Here is a 21829-nt window from a genome sequence, read left to right as displayed (position 1 = left end):
TGGGCGACGTGAACGCGGGAGACGCGGAGGCGGGCGACGCGAAGGCAAGTGACGCAGAGGAGAGCGACGTGGAGGGCTCGCGGAGGGACGCGGAGGGCTCGTGGAGGGACGCGGAGGGCCGGGACGAGGCGGAGTAGGTGGTGGGCGACGCGGGCGGGGGTGTGTGGTGTGAAGGGGGAGGAGGCGCAGAGCACCGAGGGCGGGCGACGCGAGCGGAGGAGGCGACGTCGGCGGAGGAGGTGACGTGGGCCGGGACGACGCGGAGGAGGGCCGCGCGTGCGGAGAAGGTGCGCGGAGGAGGGCGACGCGGAGGGCTCGCGGGAGGAGGCGGAGGCAGAGGAGGGCGGCACGGGCGGAAGTGGACGAGCCGGAGGAGGCGGGCAACGCGGAGGAGGAGGAGCGTGGAGGAGGAGCGCAGACGCGGACGCGGGGGGCCGGGACGAGGCGAAGGAGGGGGAGCCTAGTGACGCGCATAGATGCGGGTGGCGAGAGGCGGCGCGGACGCGGACGCGGGCGACATGGAGGAGAGTGATGACGCGGAGGTGGGCGACGCGCGTGGAGGAGGAGGGCCGCATGGAGGCGGGCGAGACACGGAGGAGGGCGACATGGAGGTGGGGGAGGCGGAGGAGGGTGTGCGGGCGCAGGCGGGCTGCGCGAAGGTGGGCGGAGAGCAGCGTGGAGGTGGGCGAGGTGGACACGGAGATCAAGGCTGGCAGGCCGGATGGGCGAAGCCGGAGAGGAGAGGTGAACATTGGGAGTGCAGGAGGGCGGAGCGGGGGACTCACCAAAACAAGGGCCACGGTACATCGCCGCGGCCCCCTAATTCCAATCTCCATGCTGAGGACGTCCGGATGGACGTCCTCCCGCGGTGTGGACGCAGCCGGCAAAGTGGGCGAAGGACGGCATGGAGGTCGAGGTTGAGGTCGAGGGAGGGGGAGGAGGGGAGCTGAACGGTGTCACCAGGTGACACCGGAGTCCAATAGCAGACGAAGGACGACTGTATAGTCGCTATCGTCTGCCTGGACGGTGGAGGCGGAGCAGGAGGAGGAAGAGGAGGCGGGGAGGAGAGCAAGGACGGCGGGAGGGACGCGTGGCGTGCATCACAGCCACGCGTCAATGCGCGCCACGCGTCCTTGCCGCCCACCGAGGCGCGTCTCTACGGGCGCGCATCACGGATCGCCAGATCCGTCCAGATGCATCCGTAGCTGCCGATAGGCTATCGCAACGGATGCACCAGGGAAATCACCTGTGCTCCCGACACAATGGAGGTCGAAGCGACGGAGTGGCTCGACAGTGTGGACTCGGAGGCGGGCGTGCTCGACGTGTTTGACTGGTGGGCAGGATGGGATAACGTTGTAGATGCCGATGCATGCTGTAAGACCTGACCTTCTCGGCGAGAAGTGCCCACATGCAAGTCGTCCTCTAGATCGGAAGGAAGATCGTCGAGATCTACTACATCGGAGTCGTTAGCAAGGTCAACTTCGACGTTCTCGACCGCGATGGTGTGCTGGAGGCCGCCATTGAACACGAAGTCGTTGAATGCCTTGAGAATGAACCGTACAATCTTTGTATCTTGGTTGATGTACATCCACTTGAAGTATTCTTCGTAGTCGGCTTCGTAATCCCGGTGTGAGTCAGGCCCGACTGAGGAGAAGCAAGAGTCGAAAGAAAGAAGATATCTGGTCTGCCACGCAGGGATCTCAGGACAGGCAACGCAAGGTGGAGAAAATAACTCACGACCACAGTCGCCATTGCGACCATACCAATAGTTGCCCGTGTGATGTTGTACTTGACCCCGGTAGAGTTAGATGCAGGTTTCGAGCGCGTGAGTGCGGTCTTTGAGAACATCATGATGCGACAGGTCTAAACACACGACAAAGGACGTTAGAAGGCAAAGCTCGTGGACGTAAACTTCACGAGGCTCACCTTGAGAATTGCTGGGGCCTGTAGCCGGTTATAAACGCAATTTTCCTTCTCCTTTCCGCCAGAGTGCAGAAAAGGGGCCCAAGGACCGTCGTGATCATCACCACGGAGATGAGACAAGATCGGATGAGTCTTCAGAGAGTTGCTGGACGACCATTGGACGTCGCGGAGGGAGTCAATGTGCGAGAAGATCTCAGCCCGCATCTGCTTGCTGTGCGTGATCACATTGGTCTTGAGGCTGCCAATGTGACGGGCGAACTGCCCGATTTTGTAGCGGTAAACATCTCGTATCTGCGTAGAAGTAGAATGGAACAGCTTACATTGTCTCGAATCGACTCACGATGGAAGGCTTTGAGGACGTTCGGAGAGAGAAATTCGCGAAGCTCAGCGGCACGCGCCTGGTGGGACCGGTCGTGAGGATCCTCGTCACTGGGGTCAGGGGTCTTCCAGCGCCACTCGGTGTTGCGTGGATCGCAGGTGGCCGGGTTGGCAGCTCTCGTGAGAACACCGTTGAAGAGCCAGAGCGTCACCCTCAGCCCGTACCTATAAGCATCCGCCTTGACATCGTCGTCGAGATCGTGAACCCCGGGGGCCTTCTTTTTCTTCTTCGACTTGCTGGAGCTGTCGTGGAGGTCTTGAATTTGAAGGTTTGCCGCACCGACAAGCTTGTGAAGCTGATCGTTCTTCCTGTGTGCTTGGTAGAGAGCCTGTAAGAACGACAAATGTTCGGTGAGTGCTTACTCAATAAGGGAAGTGTGTGCGTAAGTTGCGTACCTCCTGGTACTCATCGATTGAAGCGTTGGGCGGGGGCAAAATAATGGGGCCAGGGGCAGTAGGCGTGGTCCCCAATGCTAGTGGAGCATCGCCGCTGGCGGACGTCATCTGCAGACGAAGAGGTGTTAGTATGAGAATCATAGAGTGAGAGTCTACTACGGACCCTTTGAACGTTCAGTCAAGCGGGGGGAAGGGAGCGATGACTGGGCCGGTGCCGGTGGTGAACGGGCCTGGAGTCTGAAGTCTGGATGGCTTGGTATTTATACGTCCGATTGTCCAGTGGGTGAGATGTCAGTGGTGATGACGTGCTACCTATTTTCGATGAGTGCACACCTGCTTTCGCCGAGCCCTCAGATTTTGAGAGCGTCCTGAGCTCCGCGATGGTTCAGGTCCGGATTGAAGTCCTCGACCTCAACCTCATGGCAGCTTCTCGCCGGGCATTCACCCATCGATCGCTGCGCTGCGTGTTCAATCTGTCAACAAGTCCGATCACCTCATGTGTTCCACGAGGTTTCATGTTGGCGATCAGCGTACACTTGAGCACATTGCAAGAGACGTAATATGTCAGAAGAATGCTCACCTTGGATATCGGAAGTGTGTCAGATCATCCTCGAGACTGCCTCGTTCCTGCGCGCGCCAGGTCCACCGCTGCGGCAGCGCCGACTCCTCCAGCCACTCGGCAACTCTTTCTTTTCTGCGTCCTTGTCCGCATTGCCGGCAAGGTGGAGGCAGGCACTCGCGTGCATGCCCACAATACACTTCACAGGGCTCACCGGCGGCTCACCGTAGGGGCTCGAGCAGGCGAGACCAAGGCGGATCTCGCGCGGCAGCACTGCAGTGGGGTAGAACGTGTCCCCGTGCTGTCCAGGGAGGACGTTAAAGCGGTGACCTTACGCTGCCAGGTACTCGCTAGCCACTTCGCCTGGTCTAGCTTCTTGATCACCTGCACCTTTGCGTGCGTGCTATTGTGCGGGGAGGAGCCTGACGAGCCTTCCCCATCGTTGTTGTCGTAATTGGACAGGATGAAAGGTCGAGTCACAGGTCGCATGGCGCAGGTGGCACACCTCGGACGGATCTAGACGGGGGCTAGAGCTAGGAGCGCGAGATGTGGCAGGCAAAGAGAAGGCGGATGTGTCACATACGAGCTGGCGATAACGCATAGCGTTGGCATTGAAAGCGGTGAAGCGACCTGCATGGCGCGAATACTTGAGCTCGTTAGCAGAGGCATCGTGGTGGGAGCGGGAGGAGAGGTAGAGCCTGGAGAGGCTGATGTGCTGGAGGGGGGTGTCGCTGTTGGAAGGGCGCCGGAGTGAGCCTGGTAGTACTCGAACTCCTCCTCCATCAGCACCGTCTTTGTGAAGTCCGCGACGTCTGCGACGTCCGCAACTGCGAATGTTGTGTCGACCTCGAAGCTCGGTGCGCCGACACCGCCCACCACGTCCATGTCCGGCATCTTGATGCTCCCCAGAGCCTTGTCGTTCCAGACAATGGTGAGACCCTCAGGGGACGCGATCTTCGCGTCGACTGCATGATATGGTCGCCGAATGAGAACGAATCAGAGAGGCAAAGAGGGCGGGAACATACATGGTCTGGCATTGGTGATCGACCCCTTCAGGTTTGTCGAACCGTCCCAGACGGGTTCTCCTGCACACCCTTGATCACCACCGTCAAGTTGGTCCAGAGCATGGAGCCAGACACAACATCCTGCACGATTGGCTGCGCAAGTGGCACGGGCAGGATCAGGATTGGGCTCGTGTCCGTCTTGATCGTCACGTTCGGCTGCGTGTAAGAGAGCGTAGTCGAGTACTCCCCGATCGTGACGCCCACAGTGAGCGCGACCTCCGTGGCAAGCCCGTGGCGAGCCTTGTGAACGCCTTATCGACGAAGGGAGGGAGGACGAAGTTCCTACAAGATTCGGTCAGCCTCCGCAGGTAGCAAAACGTAGATGGGAGTGCGCACGTGAAGATGGTGTTGACCACCCGCTTCGACCCACCGACGCTGTTCAGGTGGTGGTACCCGCCGAGCATGACGAAGTGGTCGAGGGGCACCGTGTCCTCGCTCGCCTGCTCCGCAAGCGGCTTCGTGACCGTGAAGAGACTCTGCAGGTCCATGTTGAGGTTGAGGTTGAACACAGGCCCCAAGGTCATCGTCGACTTGCCCGCGGACGAGAAGGTGGAGGGAAATGCCCCGGGAGATGACGTTGGACGAGATGTGTGTGATATCAAGTGTGGTGGTGATTCTAGAACTCGAGTCCGAACGCAATGTCGCCAGAGCCTGCTCGTTCGTGATCAGCACCTCATGCGACCCATCTCCGCTCATGTACTCACCGAGTGTGATGTTGCTCGGGTTGAACAGGTCCGACGTGACCTTGATGAGCAAAAAGTTCGCGAATCCTTGGATCACGTCCAGGCTCGTCACGACCAACGACCTTGCGTTCAGGCCCTGCAGGCCCGCGACTGTTGACTTGACCACGAACTCGATGTTCGTCAGCGAGAGCACGCCGATGGCCGTGTTTGCGTCCGTGTCCGCTCAGCCGCATTGTCACGCTCTTGCCCGTTGCGGTGTCCGAGAGGAACTGCTTGAACACGGTGTGCTGCCCATCCGCGAAGTCGAAGGGCACGCCGGCGAACGCGAGGTGGATCGCGCGCGCGTCCACGTCTGTCGTGCTTGGGCCCTTGGAGATCGCGAGCGTCGCGAAGTCTGCGCCGTCCGTCCTGATGGAGATCGTCTGGCCGACGGCGGTGATATCATTGGGGAATGCGAAGGGGAGGGCGAACCGGGGCGTGGTGGTGTCGTTGCAGCCGAAGGCGGGGGAGAACGCGAAGTCCTGTGGCGAGGGTGCACGCTGGTTAGCACTGCCATGTCAGAAGTACTAAACCCAAACGCACCATCGTAATTCAATGCGTTTCGGGGGGCGAGATCGCGTCGTAGACGAGCGGGATCAGGCGGCCGGAGGTGAGCTGTGGGAGCTCGGCGAGGACGGCGGCGTCGGGGAGGGCGCGGTCGAGGACATGCGTGGTGGTGGCGGCAGCGGCGGTGCCCGTGGCGGACACCCGCTGGTGAACAGGCCTAGGGCAGCACTGACTCGTGAGGTGCCATTGCACGCAAGAGCACAGTGCATGCGAGACCACGCACGCGAGGTGACGGTGTGAGATGCCAACGCATCCGCGAGACGGTGCACGGGAGACGGCGCGAGGGAGACAGCGCTGGCGAGACGGTGCGTGCGAGGGAGATGGCACATGGGAGACGGGAGACGGGAGACGGGAGACGGGAGATGGGAGACGGGAGACGGGAGACGGCGTGGGCGAGTGAGACGGCGCGGGCGATCCCTCGCCCATGGGAGACGGCGTGGGCGAATGACGGCGCAGGCGAGACGGTGCAGGCGAGTTGAAGGCACGGTGTGGGTGAGAGACGGCGTGGGTGAGAGACGGCGTAGGTGCGAGACAGCACGAGCAAGATGGCGCGGGCAAGAAGGCGCGAGTGAGACGCCGGTGCAGACGGTGCGGGCGAGATGGTGAGACAGCGCGAGCGAGATGGTGCAGGTGAGAAGGTGTGGGCGAGAGATCGCGTGGGCGAGCGAGACGGCGTGGGCGATCCCTCACCCACGGGAAACGGCATGGGAACATGACGTGACTGATGGACGACGCCGGCGGAGGAGGGTCGTGTGAGTGGGCTACGATGTGGGTGATGAGGTGGGCAGCGTGTGCTGACGACGCCGGCGGAGGACGCCAGTAGGGAGGAGGATATGGACGTGGCGCGCGGAGGCAGGCGACGCGGAGAAATGTCACACGAGCAGTGCGGGGAGAGGCAGAGGTCTGGGGAGGGGTGAGGGAGGACATAGGTGTGGACAATGTGGAGAGGGAGGAGGCGGCAGACGATGCGGGGCGAGGAGGCGACGTTGGACGGGACAACTCGGAGGTGGAGGAGGGCGGCACGGGCAGACGCACACAAGGCGGAGGGGGGAAAAGCAGGAGGAGGGCAAGGCAGGTGGAAGCAGGCGGTGGGCGGCACGCAGGCGAGCAACGAGGAGGTGGGCGAGGCGGAGGAGGTGGGCCGACATTCAGTAGCCCCACGGGAGCCAAGGGTACACGGGTTCTGGAGACCGCACCCGCACCCGTACCCTAAGCACCCGCACCCTCGGTGATCCCTACGTGGCGAGGAGCTAAGTTGTCAAGCCCGTCAGACCTGTGGAGTTTCAACTCAGTGAGGGTGAGAAGCAGGACTGTACTAACGCCGGTTTAGGTCGTCGGGTCACAGTTGCAGATAAGGCTGGGGCCGATACAGCCAACAAGGGGGTACGAGGAAGACACGGTGTGTGGATGCAGGCGCCTGGGAATCAGTTCCCACGCGTCGCGCGTGTAAACGCTCAGCGCAGCGCAGTCTGCACCACAGACTCTAGCTGTGCGGGGTATGCATTAGTCAGTCTACAACTAGCCTTGTACACTATTCAGCCCATTCTGGAACTCCACTTTTGAGCCTGAGGAACATATCTGCATCAACCATGTCCACCACTAGTCTGTCAAGTCCACCATGACCCGGATCATCCATTACCAATGCACCTCGAACCACGGATAGCGCGGAGATGAACAGGTCTTGTGGTGGTGTTGAATCTGTGAGTCGATGAAGCCCGAGCTCTTTGTCAATCTTGGTTCGTGGTCCAGGTGGAAAGTTGAGTCGTTCTGCATAGATGATGGGGTAAAGGGTGTCTGCAATGCTGATAGCAAACACCAAGCGCATTTTTGCGAATGCAAGGTGGCCAGAGGAGAGCTGATATATGATATAATCATATCGTGGGACGTTGTGGAACTGTTCAGAGCATCGCAAATAATCTGTCTCGGATTTCCAAGTGACTTGTGAGCGATATGAGACCTTCAAGTACCGTGACATGATAATCTGTGCACATTCAGTTACCCAACCAGCCAACAAGATGTGAAAGTTGAGGCTCACAGGATGGGATGTATCCAAAAAAAAGCCCTGAGTGGCAGACTGTGCTTCAAGGAAGTCTTGGAGCTTTGAATGGAAGTGTAAAGGCATGTTATTCACAGCTATGATAGTTGCAAGAGGTGTGGCTGCCGATCTTGAACCAAGGTAGACATGACTAAATTGAAAATCACTGGTATTAGGAGCTGGAGGCCCCTGCGGTAGATTTTCAAGGCCTTGTAGAGCCTGAAGCTTGAACCTGATTTGTTTTGCAATAGAGAGCTGCTGCTCATACCGAGCTATCTAATATTTCCTTGTTTGAGATCTGAATAAAAGGGTACAGAAGAAGTGTAATTCTTTACCTGTTCCTCCACATTCTTGAAGTTTGTGCGCTGTTCAAAAATATCCTTGAGCACACCATGTGACTTCTCAAAGGGCTTGCTGGTGGTGTTCAGAGTGACACCTTTCTGCAGAATATCATCAGGTGCGTGCTGTTGTGTGTGCATTTTGGGAAAGTTCCAATTCTTGTCTGGGTGGACTCTCAAGTACTCCTATAATATTTGAAACAGTCAGTAAATATATTGACAAAATAGGAGTGATGTGTGCACTTTGATAGCATCTGAGAAAAGAGGTAGGGTTGCCTGAGAAACAATCCACAGTGGTGAGAGTATGACATTCAAAGCCTGAATAAATATCCAGGATATTGTAGAGTCGGATGCATTTCATGAGAATGTATTCGCGGCTGTTCTGAAATGCTCTAGCTTGGAATAGTGTGTATGCTGCTGGAACCAAGATCTTGGCAGTGTTTTAATTAAAAAAATCCTTAAACACACTTCAGTTAAGCACACCTTTGAGATATCTTCATACTTTGACCCATCAGTGAAATTGACAGATGTAACCTCACTGAAGTGATTGAGATTTGACCACCGTGGAACTTTGTCAAACCTGTAGTCATATTTCAGTCAGATATATGGTACAATATAGCTTCAGAGCACTGACGCTTCATTGACATCCAGCCTCTGATAGGATGGCCGTGCCTCCATCACTTTCTGGAACTCAGCAAAGAGATGGTCACTGAACAAGCCACCGTGATAGGCATGTAGTCGGTCCCAGGAAAGTGTTTGATGCGGATCAGAGAAAGGAACATCCCAAAAAACATTCTGAGGCACAAACAATCAGCCAGTTTAATATACCATTATATTAATAGACACTCACAGTCAGAGGCCGAAGACCAATCGCTTTGCATGCATCCTCCTTCTCTTGCTTGCTGCGATTGCTGAGCACAATTGAACTTGATTCTGATGCTGTACGTAGGGGATGGAGTGTAGTGGTTCCCAAAGTAACTTGCTCTTTGGATGGAACTAGACAGATTGGGCACGGACAAGCACCCTTGACACCACGGATGAGAGACATCACACACCTATTTAAATTTCAGTGTACCTGCATAGCTGGGAAGCTTGGGAAGGACTTACTGCTCTTCATAGTCTGCTGTGAGAATCAAAATAATTGCCCATAGCACCCGCAGCAACCCATCCCCACACTCGACTGGATATCCGAGTTTAGCGTGTTTTATGAATGTCTCCAGCAGAATGTGGAAGGACTTGTGCCAGACAATTCTTTTCAGAGCTGTGAATCCTAGACGTCCCTCTTCGACATCATCCTCAACCTGGACCTATAATTAGGAGGTATACACCTGATACAAGAATTGAAACCATACAATAGGGAGAAATCCCACAACTTGCCCTCCACCATACCCTTCGCCATTTCGGATATGAGAGGGGAGGTTGGCGAGTCGTGCGATAATTGGATAACCTTTTCTGGTTCCAAATGACGACAAGCGGGTCTTGTCAGCATACAGCTGGAAGGCTAGGAGCCACCCTTTCTGTCCAAGTTGGTCCTACAATGTTGTGTTAGCATAGTATTCACTGTGTGAAGGTGGCACGGCGACATATTATAATGCTGCCGGGAAGCACACATAACCACGCGCCTCGCATAGCACTCAACGCACGAAGCACGAAGCACTGGATGTGACACACTGGCAGACAAGATGCACATAACGCAACGCAACGCATAGCGCGCAACCCACGGCACGCGATGCACCACGGCGCACAACGCACGTCGTGCAACCCGCGGTGCATCGGCCGCGGCGCGTCAGATGCCGGCGACACACCGACGCGACACACTGGCAGACGCTACGCTGCGCACGCAGCACACACAGAACAACGCACAGCACATAACTTGAGTGCCACGGTACGTGATGCACCGCGGCACACGACGCACATGATCGCGCAACCCGCGGCATGTCGGCCGGACGTGACGCCCTGACGCGACAAACCGGGAGACGTTACGCTGCGCACGCAGTGCACAACTCGAGTGCCACGGCACGCAATGCACGTCGCGCAACCTGCGGTGCGTCGGCCGCGGTGCGTCAGATGCGACACACCGACGTGACACACTGGCAGACGTTACGCTGCGCACGCAGCGCACGCAGCGCACGCAGCACAACGCACAGCGCACAGCGCATAACTTGAGTGCCACGGTACGTGATGCACCGCGGCACACGACGCACATGATCGCGCAACCCGCGGCACGTCGGCCGTACGTGACGCCCTGACGCAACAAACCGGGAGACGTTACGCTGCGCACGCAGCGCACAACTCGAGTGCCACGGCACGCGATGCACGTCGCGCAACCTGCGGTGCGTCGGCCGCGGTGCGTCAGATGCGACACACCGACGCGACACACTGGCAGACGCTACGCCGCGCACGCGTGACGCAGCACAACGCATAGTGTACAACTCGAGTGCCATGGCACATGATGCACCACGGCACACGACGCACATCGCGCAACCCGCGGCACGTCGGTCAGACGCGACACACCCGACGCGAGTCACTGGCGGATAGAATACACGGCGCAGCATGCAGCGTGCAACACGGTGGCACACAATGATGCACCACGCGCGACCTGTGGCACGCGACACACAACGCATGCAAGTGATAAAATCCGAGTCTACACTTACCTGAATGGCCCACATACGGTCCGCGGTATACGGTTCATCGATGAAGCGTTCCCATGTGTGCGCGCCGGCAGCTCGCCGGAACATCCTTCGAGGCTCCCAGACGAAGTGTCGAGCCAAATGCGGGTCGGTTACAAGTCCAATGGCCCAATCCCAGAGAGATCGGTGTTCAAATTTCCAAGACATCTCTTCAGGTCGCTCATCAGCCACAGCTTTGTACTTCTCAGTGACTTCGGATGTCGTCCACTATTGAAATTCTGATATTAATATGTATCTACACTCGACTCCCATGCGTTACTCACCTCAACATTGTGTTCTGTAGCTGCACGAGTCCAAGTATCCGAGATATCACTTGCTTTAGTGAAGTGGAAGTCAGAGGGGTTGGCGACAATGCGATGGATGATGTCCAGGAGACGATTGGTCTTGTTATTATTCAGGCCTGCTTGGGCAGCAAATTCGGCGAAGTCGAAGTCGACAAGAGACAAGAAGGGAGACTCTGGCTTGCGAGGGGGAAGCTGCTGAAACTCCGGAGTACTATTAGACCCAGACCGGAGCTGCCGAGATGGAGTAGGCACCGGTGGTGGACGGATGTAGCTCTCGAAAGATTCAACCCTGTCAGGGAGACCAAAGGAAGGATGATAGCAAGTTTTTATTGTTTTGCTGCAAGGCAGGTCATTCACCGACAGACTGTCGACAGACACGGCGGCAGGAGCAGTAGTCGGGACGTCCATAGGTACAGTGGTAGGGGTATCACATTCTTCACAACCACAAACAGGATTAAAAACAATCTAGCTACTCCCATACCCAGAGATGCTCACCTGGAGCTCGCACGATTCCAATAGTAGGAACGCCGGCCAGGCGGAGGTCTAGCAACGACGAAATTTAGGGGCAGTGGACGCAGTGAGCATTGAGATCGGACTCACCCGCACCCATAGTTGAACCAGACGGGGGGGGAACGCACCCTCAGAGGAGTCGTAGTTCACGAAGGACGCCTCTGCAACCCCGACCAGACCGTGTGGGTAAGCCTAGACGGCCGCGACAATGAAAGACAATATCTACGATGATCACGACGGATCCCCTCAACGAGGTCGGCACGATCCTCTTCAAGGGCTGCCCTCGTCTTGCATGACCGTTCGTGGTTCTTGATCCCGCTTGGAGCGTACTTCTTGCCGCATATCGAGCACGGGAGGTAAGAGTCAAGGGGAGCGCGAGGGCGACCTCTCCCGCGCGATGACATAAGCTAGTTGAGGTGCTAAACACACCATCCTGAGCGAGGGTGAATAGAGAGAACGCACCGACTTCAAAGTATAAGGAAGGGTACAGCAGAGAAGGAGAGGGGAGGAGTGAGGAAAGAGGAGGGGCCAAGAGCTATCGCAACAGCATCCAGATCTCGCGATATCATCGCAAGATCTGCCGCCCGTCTCGCAACATACCGCAAGACGCTCAAGGGATTGCGATGCCGCTGTCACATCACGGGAGGCATTGCAATCTAATCACAAGGCGGCTACGAGAATCTCGGCTCGCGAGGCCGATTTGAGTTTTCCGACAATGGGCATTTGATCAACCGCCAACGGTCTTGAACCATCAAAGGCATGACTTGAACTGCGCTCCATGTTACGCCGTGTGCACACGTTGCCACCTCTGAAGACATGATAAGTTCGCGGGATAGATCCAGGCAAATTCTTGGCCTTGCCTGTGTTATTACTCTTACAACAAGGGCAGCCTGTCCATGACAGCTAATAACACCTTCCCAAGCTCAAGTCCACACTCACAGGATCAAGGTCGCCTGGTCCTCCCACGACTCAACGACCACCATGTTCCCCTCATCTCCAAACGTCTCCGACTCCTCGCCCCACGGCGACCACGCAGCCCCCCAACCAACCCGTCCCGCAACGCGCCCTCTCTGAACCGAGCCCCAGCGTGCGCCGCGCTTCCTTCCAAGCCCGGCTGGGTCCACAAGCTCCTCACGCCACTCGACCACGGGGCGTGGGCCGTACGTAGTGCGCGCTTCGAACCCGCCCTCGTACGAGGGCGGCAGCGCCACGGTGGCGGGGGCGTCGTGCGCGCTCGCGTGGACGCGCAAGTGGTTGGACAAGGGGGCGTCGAGGACGGCGAGGTTGACGGGTCCGCCACGGTTGTGAGCGGACAGGCTGAACGCCCCGGGGCCGCTGGGGTGGTGCTCGTCGGGCGTGCCGCAGAGGAGGCTGACCTCGCTATGAATCTCGCTGTCGAAGTGGACGACGGGTGGGTGAGCGGGCATCCCGATGGGAGAGCGATGTAGGGATACTTACGCGTCGGTTGTCCGCATGTCCAGACGCGTCGGCTCAGTGACGTCAAGGTTGAAGAGGTGGGTGCGGGCCGTGATCGGCGCACCAGAGGTGTGCAAGCGAAGGGAGCCGAAGGCGTAGAAAGTACCCTTGATGCAGGCATCCATCGCCGTCACACCTACGTGGTCCGCGAGTAAGGACTGGACGTTCTTTTGTCAACGAGCGCGCAAATTTGTAGAGAACAGCGCACACCTCGACATAAACAGCCGACATCCCAGAGTATAGCTCGACTTCTCCGAAGACCGCACCATCCGCCAACGGTCCTAACGAATGTACGAAATGAGGCATGAAAGACACCAGCTTGTTGAGATTAAGGTAACTGCCGTCCGCGTTCGTCGGGAGCTGGACATTGATGGAGTATTGGATCTCGGGAAGGTTGACGGGACTCTGTTCAGGTCGGATGAGTTATATAGAGCGTGCATTTGTGATTAACGGACACTCACAAGTAGCCGCATTTCGGACGGTTGCGAGCTGCACACAACCACCGAGTCTATATCATATTCTGTGGGGTAGTCGGCTTGTATGTCCACGATGATGGCGGTAGTGTTAGGGGTGGCGTTCAAGGAGAACGCAATCGAGCTCTCTCGGTATGCGCCTATGGCGTCGAAGAGAAGGGTGGTGTTGAGGTCTGGCGGCGCGAGCTCCAGCCGCTGTCTTGCACGTGACAGCCCATCCTGCCCCTTTTCGACCATCCACATGTCGCGTCTCATGCAATCACTGGCAGCATACCGTGGCGCGCCGCCGCCAACCTGCGCCAGGAGCCGTGCAACCATCAGCACGAGCGTAGGGACTGAGAGCCTTCAGAGGCAATGACGTACCCATCTCGAGCGCGCGACGAGGTCGGAGCTGCGTACGTGGTATACCGACGCGACGACGAGCAGTGTGAGCGCGCCCATGGAAAAAAGCTTGCACCACCACGCTCGCCGGGATCCCCTCCGCCCTTCGTCCGCTTCGTGCAACATTAGATACGCCTCTTCGCGCCCGAAGGCTCCGTCCGTCACTGGCAGCGGGATTCCTTCGATGGGCGCAACCTGACGCGGGCTGGGGTAGCCTCCGGAGGACATCGTGTGTTAGTCCGGGATACGGTGCTTGAACCTTCGGGGCCAGATGAGAAATCGACTAAAACCCAAGAAATCAAGGAAATGGGTGCAAGGGAGAAGGGGAAGGAAGCCTTGCAAGCAAGCAGGGGTGGGGGAAGGAAGAGCAAACAGGTGGGAAGGTAGACTCACCGGCTCCGTCATCTAATATGTCTCGCCATGACACGCGCCGCACCGCCGCCGACCTGCTGCGCGAAGCACCACCGTCTTTGGCTCCCAAGGACAGATCGCGTTGCTTAAGCAATTCGGAGACAGTGCACCCATCACAGCATCCTGGGAGATCGCAGTTGAACGTGGCCTCCTTGATGGAAGAGCCTCATCGCGAAGCAAGGACGCTGTTCAGAATGCGATTTCTTCAGGCGCTATCGGCGGGCGGCGGGCGACAAAGGCCGTAGTTTGGGATATTGGGCATGGGATGCCGAGGAGGGCGCGCCGAGACACCGTGGGGTTGAAGCTGGCTTGGCGAATGAGAGGGGGATGAAGGGGCTGCGGGAACTGTCATCAGGGCGAAAATGCGGCGGACTGCCACAGCTTTGACTTCTGGGGACGCGCAAGGTGAGCCCAGCAACCGGCGAGACGACAGTGCCATGCATACACGCACCGGAAGCAGTGCCCGTTATCACAATATCTTGGTGGCCACGCGCGTCGCGCACGCGCACCCTAGGGAAGTCGACGAACTGGCCTGCTTTGGAGTTATGGTTGTAGGCATGCTCTTGCATTATAAACGCTGGAATATGACCCGGACGAGAGGCCACTGAGGGTGAGTCCAGATGATGACGGGAAGAGAGCGGAGGCCAGGGCGCAGGCGCGCGAAGGCGTCTTATGTATTGGGATGGCCAAGGCAGCCCACGATGATGAGTATTGTACGCGATACAAGTACAACAGAGTATACAAATGGTATAACGACAGAGGTGCGCTACGTAGCAGTGTCACAGCAGAAGACACGACAGAGTATGTTATATACATGCACCACACCAATTCCCCCCACCAATACACAAACGAACAGCCCCGCGCTCATGCACTTAATTGAATCGGCCTTACGGAGGTCGACAGCGTCACACTGCCCTCACCCGGTCCACTGTAGGGCATCCACAGGACCTTGCCCGTCGCAGACGAGTGCGAGCTCTGCTGAGGGAACGACCTGCGATACCTGTACCGGTTCGACGGATCCGTGCTTGATATCGGATCCACGGCGACAGCGCCGCCCAACGAACGCAAGCTGTACGTGCCCTCGTAGGCGGGATGCAATATCACCTGCACGGGTGCGTTCTGTGTCGTTCCTACGAGCTGCAGGTGGGAGTCGACAGGCTGGTCGTGAATATGGGCGCTGAGAGCTCCGTTGGTGGTGTGGATGTCGACGATGAAAGAGCCATTGATGAGGGAGGGGTCTGGTAATGGTGGCGCGTGGGATAAAGCTGCAGAGGTCGAGAGGAGGTGAATATTGGACGTGAGTAGGCTGCACGAGGGAAGTGAGCAAGAAAGATGGTCATGAGGGGAGCCAAGGATGCGCACGCATTGCTCGTCTGTATCAACACGCGAGACGTATTCGAGGGATCGTTCGCGACAAAGGCGCTGACATCGACCGAAGCGTTTGATGTCTTGAGAGTAAGCTGGTCGGAGGCGTGAAATACACCAGTAATCTTGTCCTTGGAAGTGACAGCCGTCAAGTTCTTTGCCTTCACGAACTATTGGCCGGGTCAGGAGGAATCCGCTGAAAACAATGTAGACTACTCACCGTGCTATCAATCTTGGCAAGGCCCGACTGCAGATTAATGGAGCGGAAGTCTACTGGGCCTTTAAGGTTCACGTGGTGCGAAAATCGAGGGAGGTTGGTTTCGAATGCGTTCACGAACGTCGTGTTTACTGTTCGGTAAGAAAAGACGACCTCGATATGGAAACCGCCAACATCCTTGGGCCATTTCGCTGGTGTCTATATGACCATCAGAACCATGCGGTAAAGAAAGCGCGTGAGATTGAGTACCAAGAGTGCAACGCCCAGTTGAGACGGAGCGCGTTCAACTACGCAGACGTTGGTCATGGCTAGGTCTGCCTTTGAGCCTTTGGGATATATCTTGATCGTCACAGAGTCCTCGGGAAAGTTTTCGTGACTTGACGTCAATATTTCAACGGAGCCATGCGCCAGAGTCCCTCTGCTGAAGAGATAAAGCGCGTCTGAGGACAGCGGCAGTGTTAACGAGAAGGGCGCGACCCCTCGAGTGCTGATATCTCCTGAGACGTATGTGGGACCGAAACATGAGTGCACCAAGCCGTCGGAGGGCATTGGCCAAGGGAACTGGTTCAAGCCATGGAAGAAGAGCAGGTTGATTCGCGTTTGTGAGGAGCTTGATTCCAGAGATGCGAAGACAGTGGAATGCTCACGTCATGACTACCCTTCCTACTGCCACGCCAGAATGCTATCGTCACTACCCCCTTGATAGCCCATGCCACCGAGAGGTAGATGAGGACGGCCCAAAGGAAAGCTTTGATGAAACGTTTCCCTGCGCGCTCTCCTCGCTTGATAGGCCCACCGCGGTGTGGTGGTGGTGGAGAAATGAGAGGGGCCGACGCGCTGCCCGTCTGGGCCTCAACATCGACGTTGCGGGAGGCGCGATACGGCTGGTAAGGTATATGGATTGGTGCAGGGCCGCGACTTGAACCGGCGTGTTGAGGGGTGAAGGTGCCGTAGGCAGCCGATGGCGGGGGAGGTGGTTGTGCAGCGACGAATTCCTGGAAATAAGCGAGGAGGTGGTTACGCCTTACCCAGCAGGAGCAGGTGCAGCAACGCACCTCAATCGAATGCCCAGGGTACGCCGGCGGGGGCGCGATGCGGTCCTCTTCAGGGACGGCGGCCGGCGGCTCCGCGCGGGCTTTGGCGGGCGATATAGGTGCCGAGTCGTCTGGCAAGATCATGGTGTCCGCTGTGTTCGACGGCGAGGGCGACACACGAGGGTGGAGGGGGGACGGAAGCTAAGAGCGCGAGCTCAGGGGCGGCGACGATGCCCAAGACGAGTTATGTATGCGCGTCGGGTGATCAAGTGGGTGTCGCATCCCACATGGAGGAACGCCTTGGAACTGCGCGCGCAGGCGATAGTGGCTGCGCGCCCCTGCGATGACTCACATCTGCCGTTCCTGCGGCTCGGCTCGGATGCGCTCGTGCTGAGAGCCTGTGAGAGGCTCAGGATGGTTGTGTGGGTGGGAGCACGAGGGCGGGCCGGAAGCGACGTCGCGCAGGTGCCATAGATGGCGCAGGCTGCGCCCGAGATTGCGCGTGGTCGGCGGGTCTGATAGGAAATATGCGCGCGAGAACGTGGGTCGTGGATAGCGAATAGTCATACGACGCCAACGACGCGTTCAACTTGAGCAGGCGATGGACGAGGAGGAAGGCGGAGAGACGGCGACGGCGCGGAGCGACCTCTCTCTGGCGGTGCGCGGTTGTCGCGTGCTCCGTGGCTCGCGGCTCCGCCCCGCGCTCGCCTCGCGTCGGGGAACGCGTTGCACGCCCAGTCCTCACTGCTTCCTCAGGCCTCATCCCCCACCATCCCCTCTCACCTCCTACCTTCAACCCGCGCAGACATGGTGAGAATGCCCAACCCTTTCATGCGGGCAATCGTTCTGAGCTGCCGGTCTGCAGCTGCCACTGTCCCTACTGAACGCGGCACAAAATAAGCCGATGGTGAGTCTCCCCTCTGCCTACCGTGGCGCTGAGCACTGAACCCGCCAAGGCTGACTCTCGCCCTCCCCTTGCTCGTCCATGCCCACTTGACACGAACTCGGCTTGAGTAGCTCGTAGAGCTGAAAAATGGCGAGACATTCAATGGGCACCTTGTCAACTGCGACAACTTCATGAACATCACGCTCCGAGAGGTCTACCAGACGAGCGCGGAAGGCGACAGGTTCTGGAAATTGAAGGAATGCTACATTCGGGGCAGTACGGTGAGTACTTCATGGTGGTGCAATGTGCATCTTGGCCTGCTGTATCAGCCATGGCTCGTCGTGCATGTGTGTGTATTCGGGAGAGGCACAGGACGTGCTGCGGCTGGACGTCGCCCATACACACCCCCTGTATACACAAGCCGCTTTTCTATGCGCAAGCCGTCCCTTCACCGCGCGTCCTCGTGCTGACGTCCCCACCCCCACCGCAGATCAAGTACCTGCGCGTCCCAGACGCCCTCCTCGACTCCGTCAAGGAGGAGCAGAACCGTGCGCGAGAAGCCGGCCGCGGCGCGAGAGGAGGCCATGTCGGCGGTCCCGGCACTCGTGGTCGCGGTGCGCCCCCTCGCGGTATGTCCTCCTTCCGTCTCTACACGCGCAGATCCGCTGTGTCCCCTCGTCCGCGATGAACCGATCGACTGACCATTGCTTCCTCCAGGACGCGGTGGCATGCCCCGTGGGGCAGGCCCGATGCGCGGCGGAGGCCGCGGACGGGGGAGGGGTATGTGAGGCTGGCGATGGGCAGGCTGGCCTCGTCCGGAAAGCGGTCGCTTCGGCTCTCTAATACGCACGCCCTCGACGACTCCCGATCACTGTTGTTTTGCTCTCGACCTGTGTACAGCATTTACCATATGTTAGGATCTTCCATTGGATCAGCGATGGCCGTAAACTCGCTTGCGCCAATATTGAATATCGTTCACCGGCATTCACTGCACGCTCCAGTAACGGCTGTGATATATGGATCGAAAGCTCTCGATAGCAGTAATGGCGGAGGGATATTCCGCACAAGGAGTACGGTGGGTGGTCACGAGTGAAGTATGTGCATGATGTGCGAGTGTGTAACGACAGCAGGAATGAGCGAGCGGTGTACGCGGGTATCAAGGAGTGGTCCGGCGGATACATGTGAGCGAGAGCAGTCCATACGTGATATGGCGATGTGAGAGACGGATGCAGTGTACTGGTACAGCGGTGATTGAGCAGTCGTGACGAGGAAGAGAATGTTAGAGATGCAGGTAAATACTTTTGTACAAGGAGGGTCGTATGTCTCGGAGGGGCGTACACGTATATGTTTGGCGTGTGCGTGTGGGGAAGAAGTTTAGTCCCACGTATCTTGCATGACGCCAGAAACGATGTCAAACTCAACGCGGTTTGTGCCATCCTCGTCTGTTTTGCAGACCCATCGTCCCTAGGACTGTCATCAGACAGAGAGGCGCGAAAAGTCTTGGAAATGCTCACGATATATATCAAGTTCCCGATACCGATCAGCCTGAGGACAGAGCTCTCGCGAAGCATCATATTCCGCACGGACTTGATGATAGCGTCCGACTCTCCCCTCCGCCACTTGGACTGGTAGAATCGAAGGGTGCGGAGGTTGTTGGCCTTCGCCACGACCGCCTCGTAAGGAGTCTGCGCAACCGAGTTAGAGATTTCCACAACGCACAACAGGGCGGGCACGCACCCCCTCTGGGCTCCAGATCGTTGAGCACGAGAGCGTCTCGAGCGCGGGGAAGAGCGTGCAGAGGCACTCGACGTCCGCGAGGGACATCTGCGTCGAGTCCGCGGTGAAGTGCTTGAGCGTGTCCTTGTGGATCGTCGCCATGTCGAGCAGAAAGCCGCGGGGGATGAACTGCTCGCCGGCGGTGGAAAACGCGTTGAGCGTGAAGCTCTCGAGGCTCGGGGCGGGCGTGAGCCGGCGGATCCACGTCCAGAGCTGCTGCAGGCCCTGCGGGTCGACCGTGCTCGTGCGCACGGTGAGATCGCGGAGGCGCGCGGCGGGGATGTCGTCGTAGCGCGAGAGCGCGGCGGCCCCGAAGTACTCGGTGTCGAGCGAGTGCAGGTGTGGGAGGAAGGTGAGGATCTCGAGGATGGCGGCTGAGGACGCGCCCTTGAGGCGGAGCGCGCGGAGGCGCGGGAGGTGGGCGAGGACTGTGATGAGGATCGAGGCGGGAACACCTGAACAACGCTGCCGGCGCACGCGGACGAGCAGGGGGAAGCGGTGATCAGGACGTACAGTCTAACGGGTGCACGCGAGAAAGGGAACTGACGCCCAGCTCGAGGTGTGTGAGGCTCTCGCCGAGTTTTTCGGACCAGCCCTGGAGGATGCGCGGCTTGCCCTCCATGCACCAGATCGAGACCTTGTGCAGCCCGGTGAACGCGTGCAGCGCCTCCCAGACGTCGTCCGAGAGCCCGTAGAAGGTCCGCATGACGAGCTCCCGGACGGGCAGCTCGCGGAGGATGTCGAGGTAGGACATAAACTCGCGCTCGCCGGACGAGCCCTCGGCCATGTCGCCACTCCAGGTGAAGCCTTCCAGGTTGACGTACATGCGGAGGGCTTTCAGCGAACCTTCAAGCAGGTCGGGTCTGTAACAGCCGACTGAAGCTGGAGTCTAGTCAGTCGCGATAGCGGCAGTATCGCATCGAGCACAACGAGCACTCACCAGTTTCGGAAACGTGACGCACATGCTTGGCGTATTCTGGCTTCTGGAGGATCGTGATAGAAGGATGCACGACGGACGCTTCCTGGACAAGAATACCGCATAAGAATACCGCATAGCGAGTACTCACGGCTTGGAGTGCCGCTCCACTGTAGCAGAGCAACAAGCAGGTCCAACGGGGAGCGCGTGCACGCACACCCCCGTAATGGTTGATCCACGGCACCGCCAGCCGCGGCCAAGACCGCACAGCAATAGAAGTAGGGACGCATAGGGACAGATGCTGCCCCGATCTCGCGTGCCCGTCTCGTTCAACGCGTCCAGCGGAGGCAGCAGGGATGGGGATGGGAACACGGGGAGCACACCTGGAGTTTGACGAGGCCCTTGTGGGTGGTGATGCGCACGTCGAGCGTGCGGTACAGCAGCGGTGTCGCGGCATAGTGGAAGACCTTGGAGAGCTGCGCGCACGTACAGAGGTCACGGCGGTCGGCGAGGTGTTCGAGGATCAGCGGGAGGACGTCGAGCGGAAGGGCGGCGGCGGCGGACATCGCGCGCCACTGCAGCTGGAGGGCGGGGGGAGATGACGAGGAACAGGGGTAGATGGGACGGCCTGGCCACCGGAGCGCGACCTGCAGGGGAGGCGGGTGCGAGGGAGGTCAGGCAAGACGCGGAACTGGATGCGCAGGGCCCAAGCGCTCACCTTTTCCGACGTCGGCGCGCCGCGGTCCGCCATCGCCTCTGCTTTGACCTTCGTCATCGCGGGGAGGGCCAGGGCGGTAGTCCTAGCAGTTGTCGTCGTTGTCGCCACCATGTCCACGTCGCAGTGTATACCAGGCTCGAGGGGGAGAGACAAGACAGGCCTCTAGGACAAGGGCACGCTTACTTATGGGAACCCTCGCCGGGCGGATTAGATCATGAGGTCCGCGACCCCGCCTGCTGGTGATCGGATAGTCGTCTTTGCTTTCGCTCCGAAGAACGCACGGTGCGCGTCCTGGACGAAGTCGGCTTTGTGCGCGCACAACCAGCGTGCGCCCGCCTCGTGCCCGCCTCGTATCTCCGCGAAGTCGCGTTGGTCCGCATTTCATTCTGTCAAGCGCTACGCGCGTCGTCATTCTCAGGTACGCGGTCTCACTCACTGTTGCCTGTCGCACTTACAACGAGCGGCCGGAGATAGCTTGACTACAAAGCTTTTAAAAAACACGGCATTGTCGCCATCCGGACATCGGGATTTAAACGCTTCAAATGCAGAGGGCACCCCGGAGGAAGATGATGATCAGCAGCCCACAAGGGGTTCACCAACCGCGCAAACGCTATCCACCCCAACGGCCGGATCGCGAGGTTGCACATGACGGCGGCACGCAATTACGTCAAACGACTGCCCTGAACGCTCATATGGGTGCTCACTGCTCG

At 58.5% G+C, this 21829-nt stretch overlaps 6 protein-coding genes across 6 annotated transcripts; 1 reads left to right on the top strand and 5 right to left on the bottom strand.

Annotated features, from left to right (window-relative positions):
* Positions 1 to 5311: 5311 nt before the first annotated feature.
* On the bottom strand, positions 5312 to 5473 carry BXZ73DRAFT_3265 (uncharacterized protein; the record flags this gene model as incomplete). Its single annotated transcript, XM_048017825.1, has 1 exon — positions 5312 to 5473. A coding segment is annotated over one exon (162 nt), but the record flags the coding sequence as incomplete, so codon positions are not given.
* A 1667-nt stretch (positions 5474 to 7140) lies between these two features.
* Positions 7141 to 11364, bottom strand: BXZ73DRAFT_55857 (uncharacterized protein; the record flags this gene model as incomplete). Its single annotated transcript, XM_048021405.1, has 10 exons — positions 7141 to 7920; positions 7980 to 8155; positions 8226 to 8412; positions 8466 to 8562; positions 8617 to 8777; positions 8833 to 9037; positions 9090 to 9283; positions 9335 to 9514; positions 10637 to 10855; positions 10936 to 11364. 10 exons carry the CDS (start codon positions 11362 to 11364, stop codon positions 7141 to 7143), a joined length of 2628 nt encoding a protein of 875 aa, XP_047872001.1.
* Positions 11365 to 12401: 1037 nt separating this feature from the next.
* BXZ73DRAFT_55866 (uncharacterized protein) lies at positions 12402 to 13344 on the bottom strand (the record flags this gene model as incomplete). The annotated part of the gene is made up of 3 exons (XM_048021409.1): positions 12402 to 12858; positions 12925 to 13100; positions 13153 to 13344. Coding segments are annotated over 3 exons (825 nt in total), but the record flags the coding sequence as incomplete, so codon positions are not given.
* A 1727-nt stretch (positions 13345 to 15071) lies between these two features.
* On the bottom strand, positions 15072 to 16967 carry BXZ73DRAFT_55858 (uncharacterized protein; the record flags this gene model as incomplete). Its single annotated transcript, XM_048021406.1, has 6 exons — positions 15072 to 15513; positions 15591 to 15742; positions 15793 to 15987; positions 16039 to 16399; positions 16423 to 16673; positions 16845 to 16967. 6 exons carry the CDS (start codon positions 16965 to 16967, stop codon positions 15072 to 15074), a joined length of 1524 nt encoding a protein of 507 aa, XP_047871999.1.
* Positions 16968 to 17630: 663 nt separating this feature from the next.
* On the top strand, positions 17631 to 18497 carry BXZ73DRAFT_93080 (uncharacterized protein; the record flags this gene model as incomplete). Its single annotated transcript, XM_048026582.1, has 5 exons — positions 17631 to 17633; positions 17689 to 17730; positions 17841 to 17990; positions 18200 to 18338; positions 18427 to 18497. The coding sequence occupies 5 exons, from the start codon at positions 17631 to 17633 to the stop codon at positions 18495 to 18497; spliced, it is 405 nt and encodes a 134-aa protein (XP_047871998.1).
* A 586-nt stretch (positions 18498 to 19083) lies between these two features.
* BXZ73DRAFT_55872 (uncharacterized protein) lies at positions 19084 to 20967 on the bottom strand (the record flags this gene model as incomplete). Its single annotated transcript, XM_048021411.1, has 6 exons — positions 19084 to 19173; positions 19224 to 19394; positions 19447 to 19950; positions 20033 to 20367; positions 20426 to 20507; positions 20797 to 20967. The coding sequence occupies 6 exons, from the start codon at positions 20965 to 20967 to the stop codon at positions 19084 to 19086; spliced, it is 1353 nt and encodes a 450-aa protein (XP_047871997.1).
* Positions 20968 to 21829: the final 862 nt, after the last annotated feature.

This window comes from Epithele typhae (genome assembly GCF_022376455.1).
Source record: "Epithele typhae strain CBS 203.58 chromosome Unknown BXZ73scaffold_103, whole genome shotgun sequence".
In the NCBI taxonomy this organism is placed as follows: Eukaryota; Fungi; Basidiomycota; class Agaricomycetes; order Polyporales; family Epitheliaceae; genus Epithele; species Epithele typhae.
Note: the sequence above shows the minus strand (reverse complement) of the source record. Positions and strands in the feature narration are given on the sequence as shown.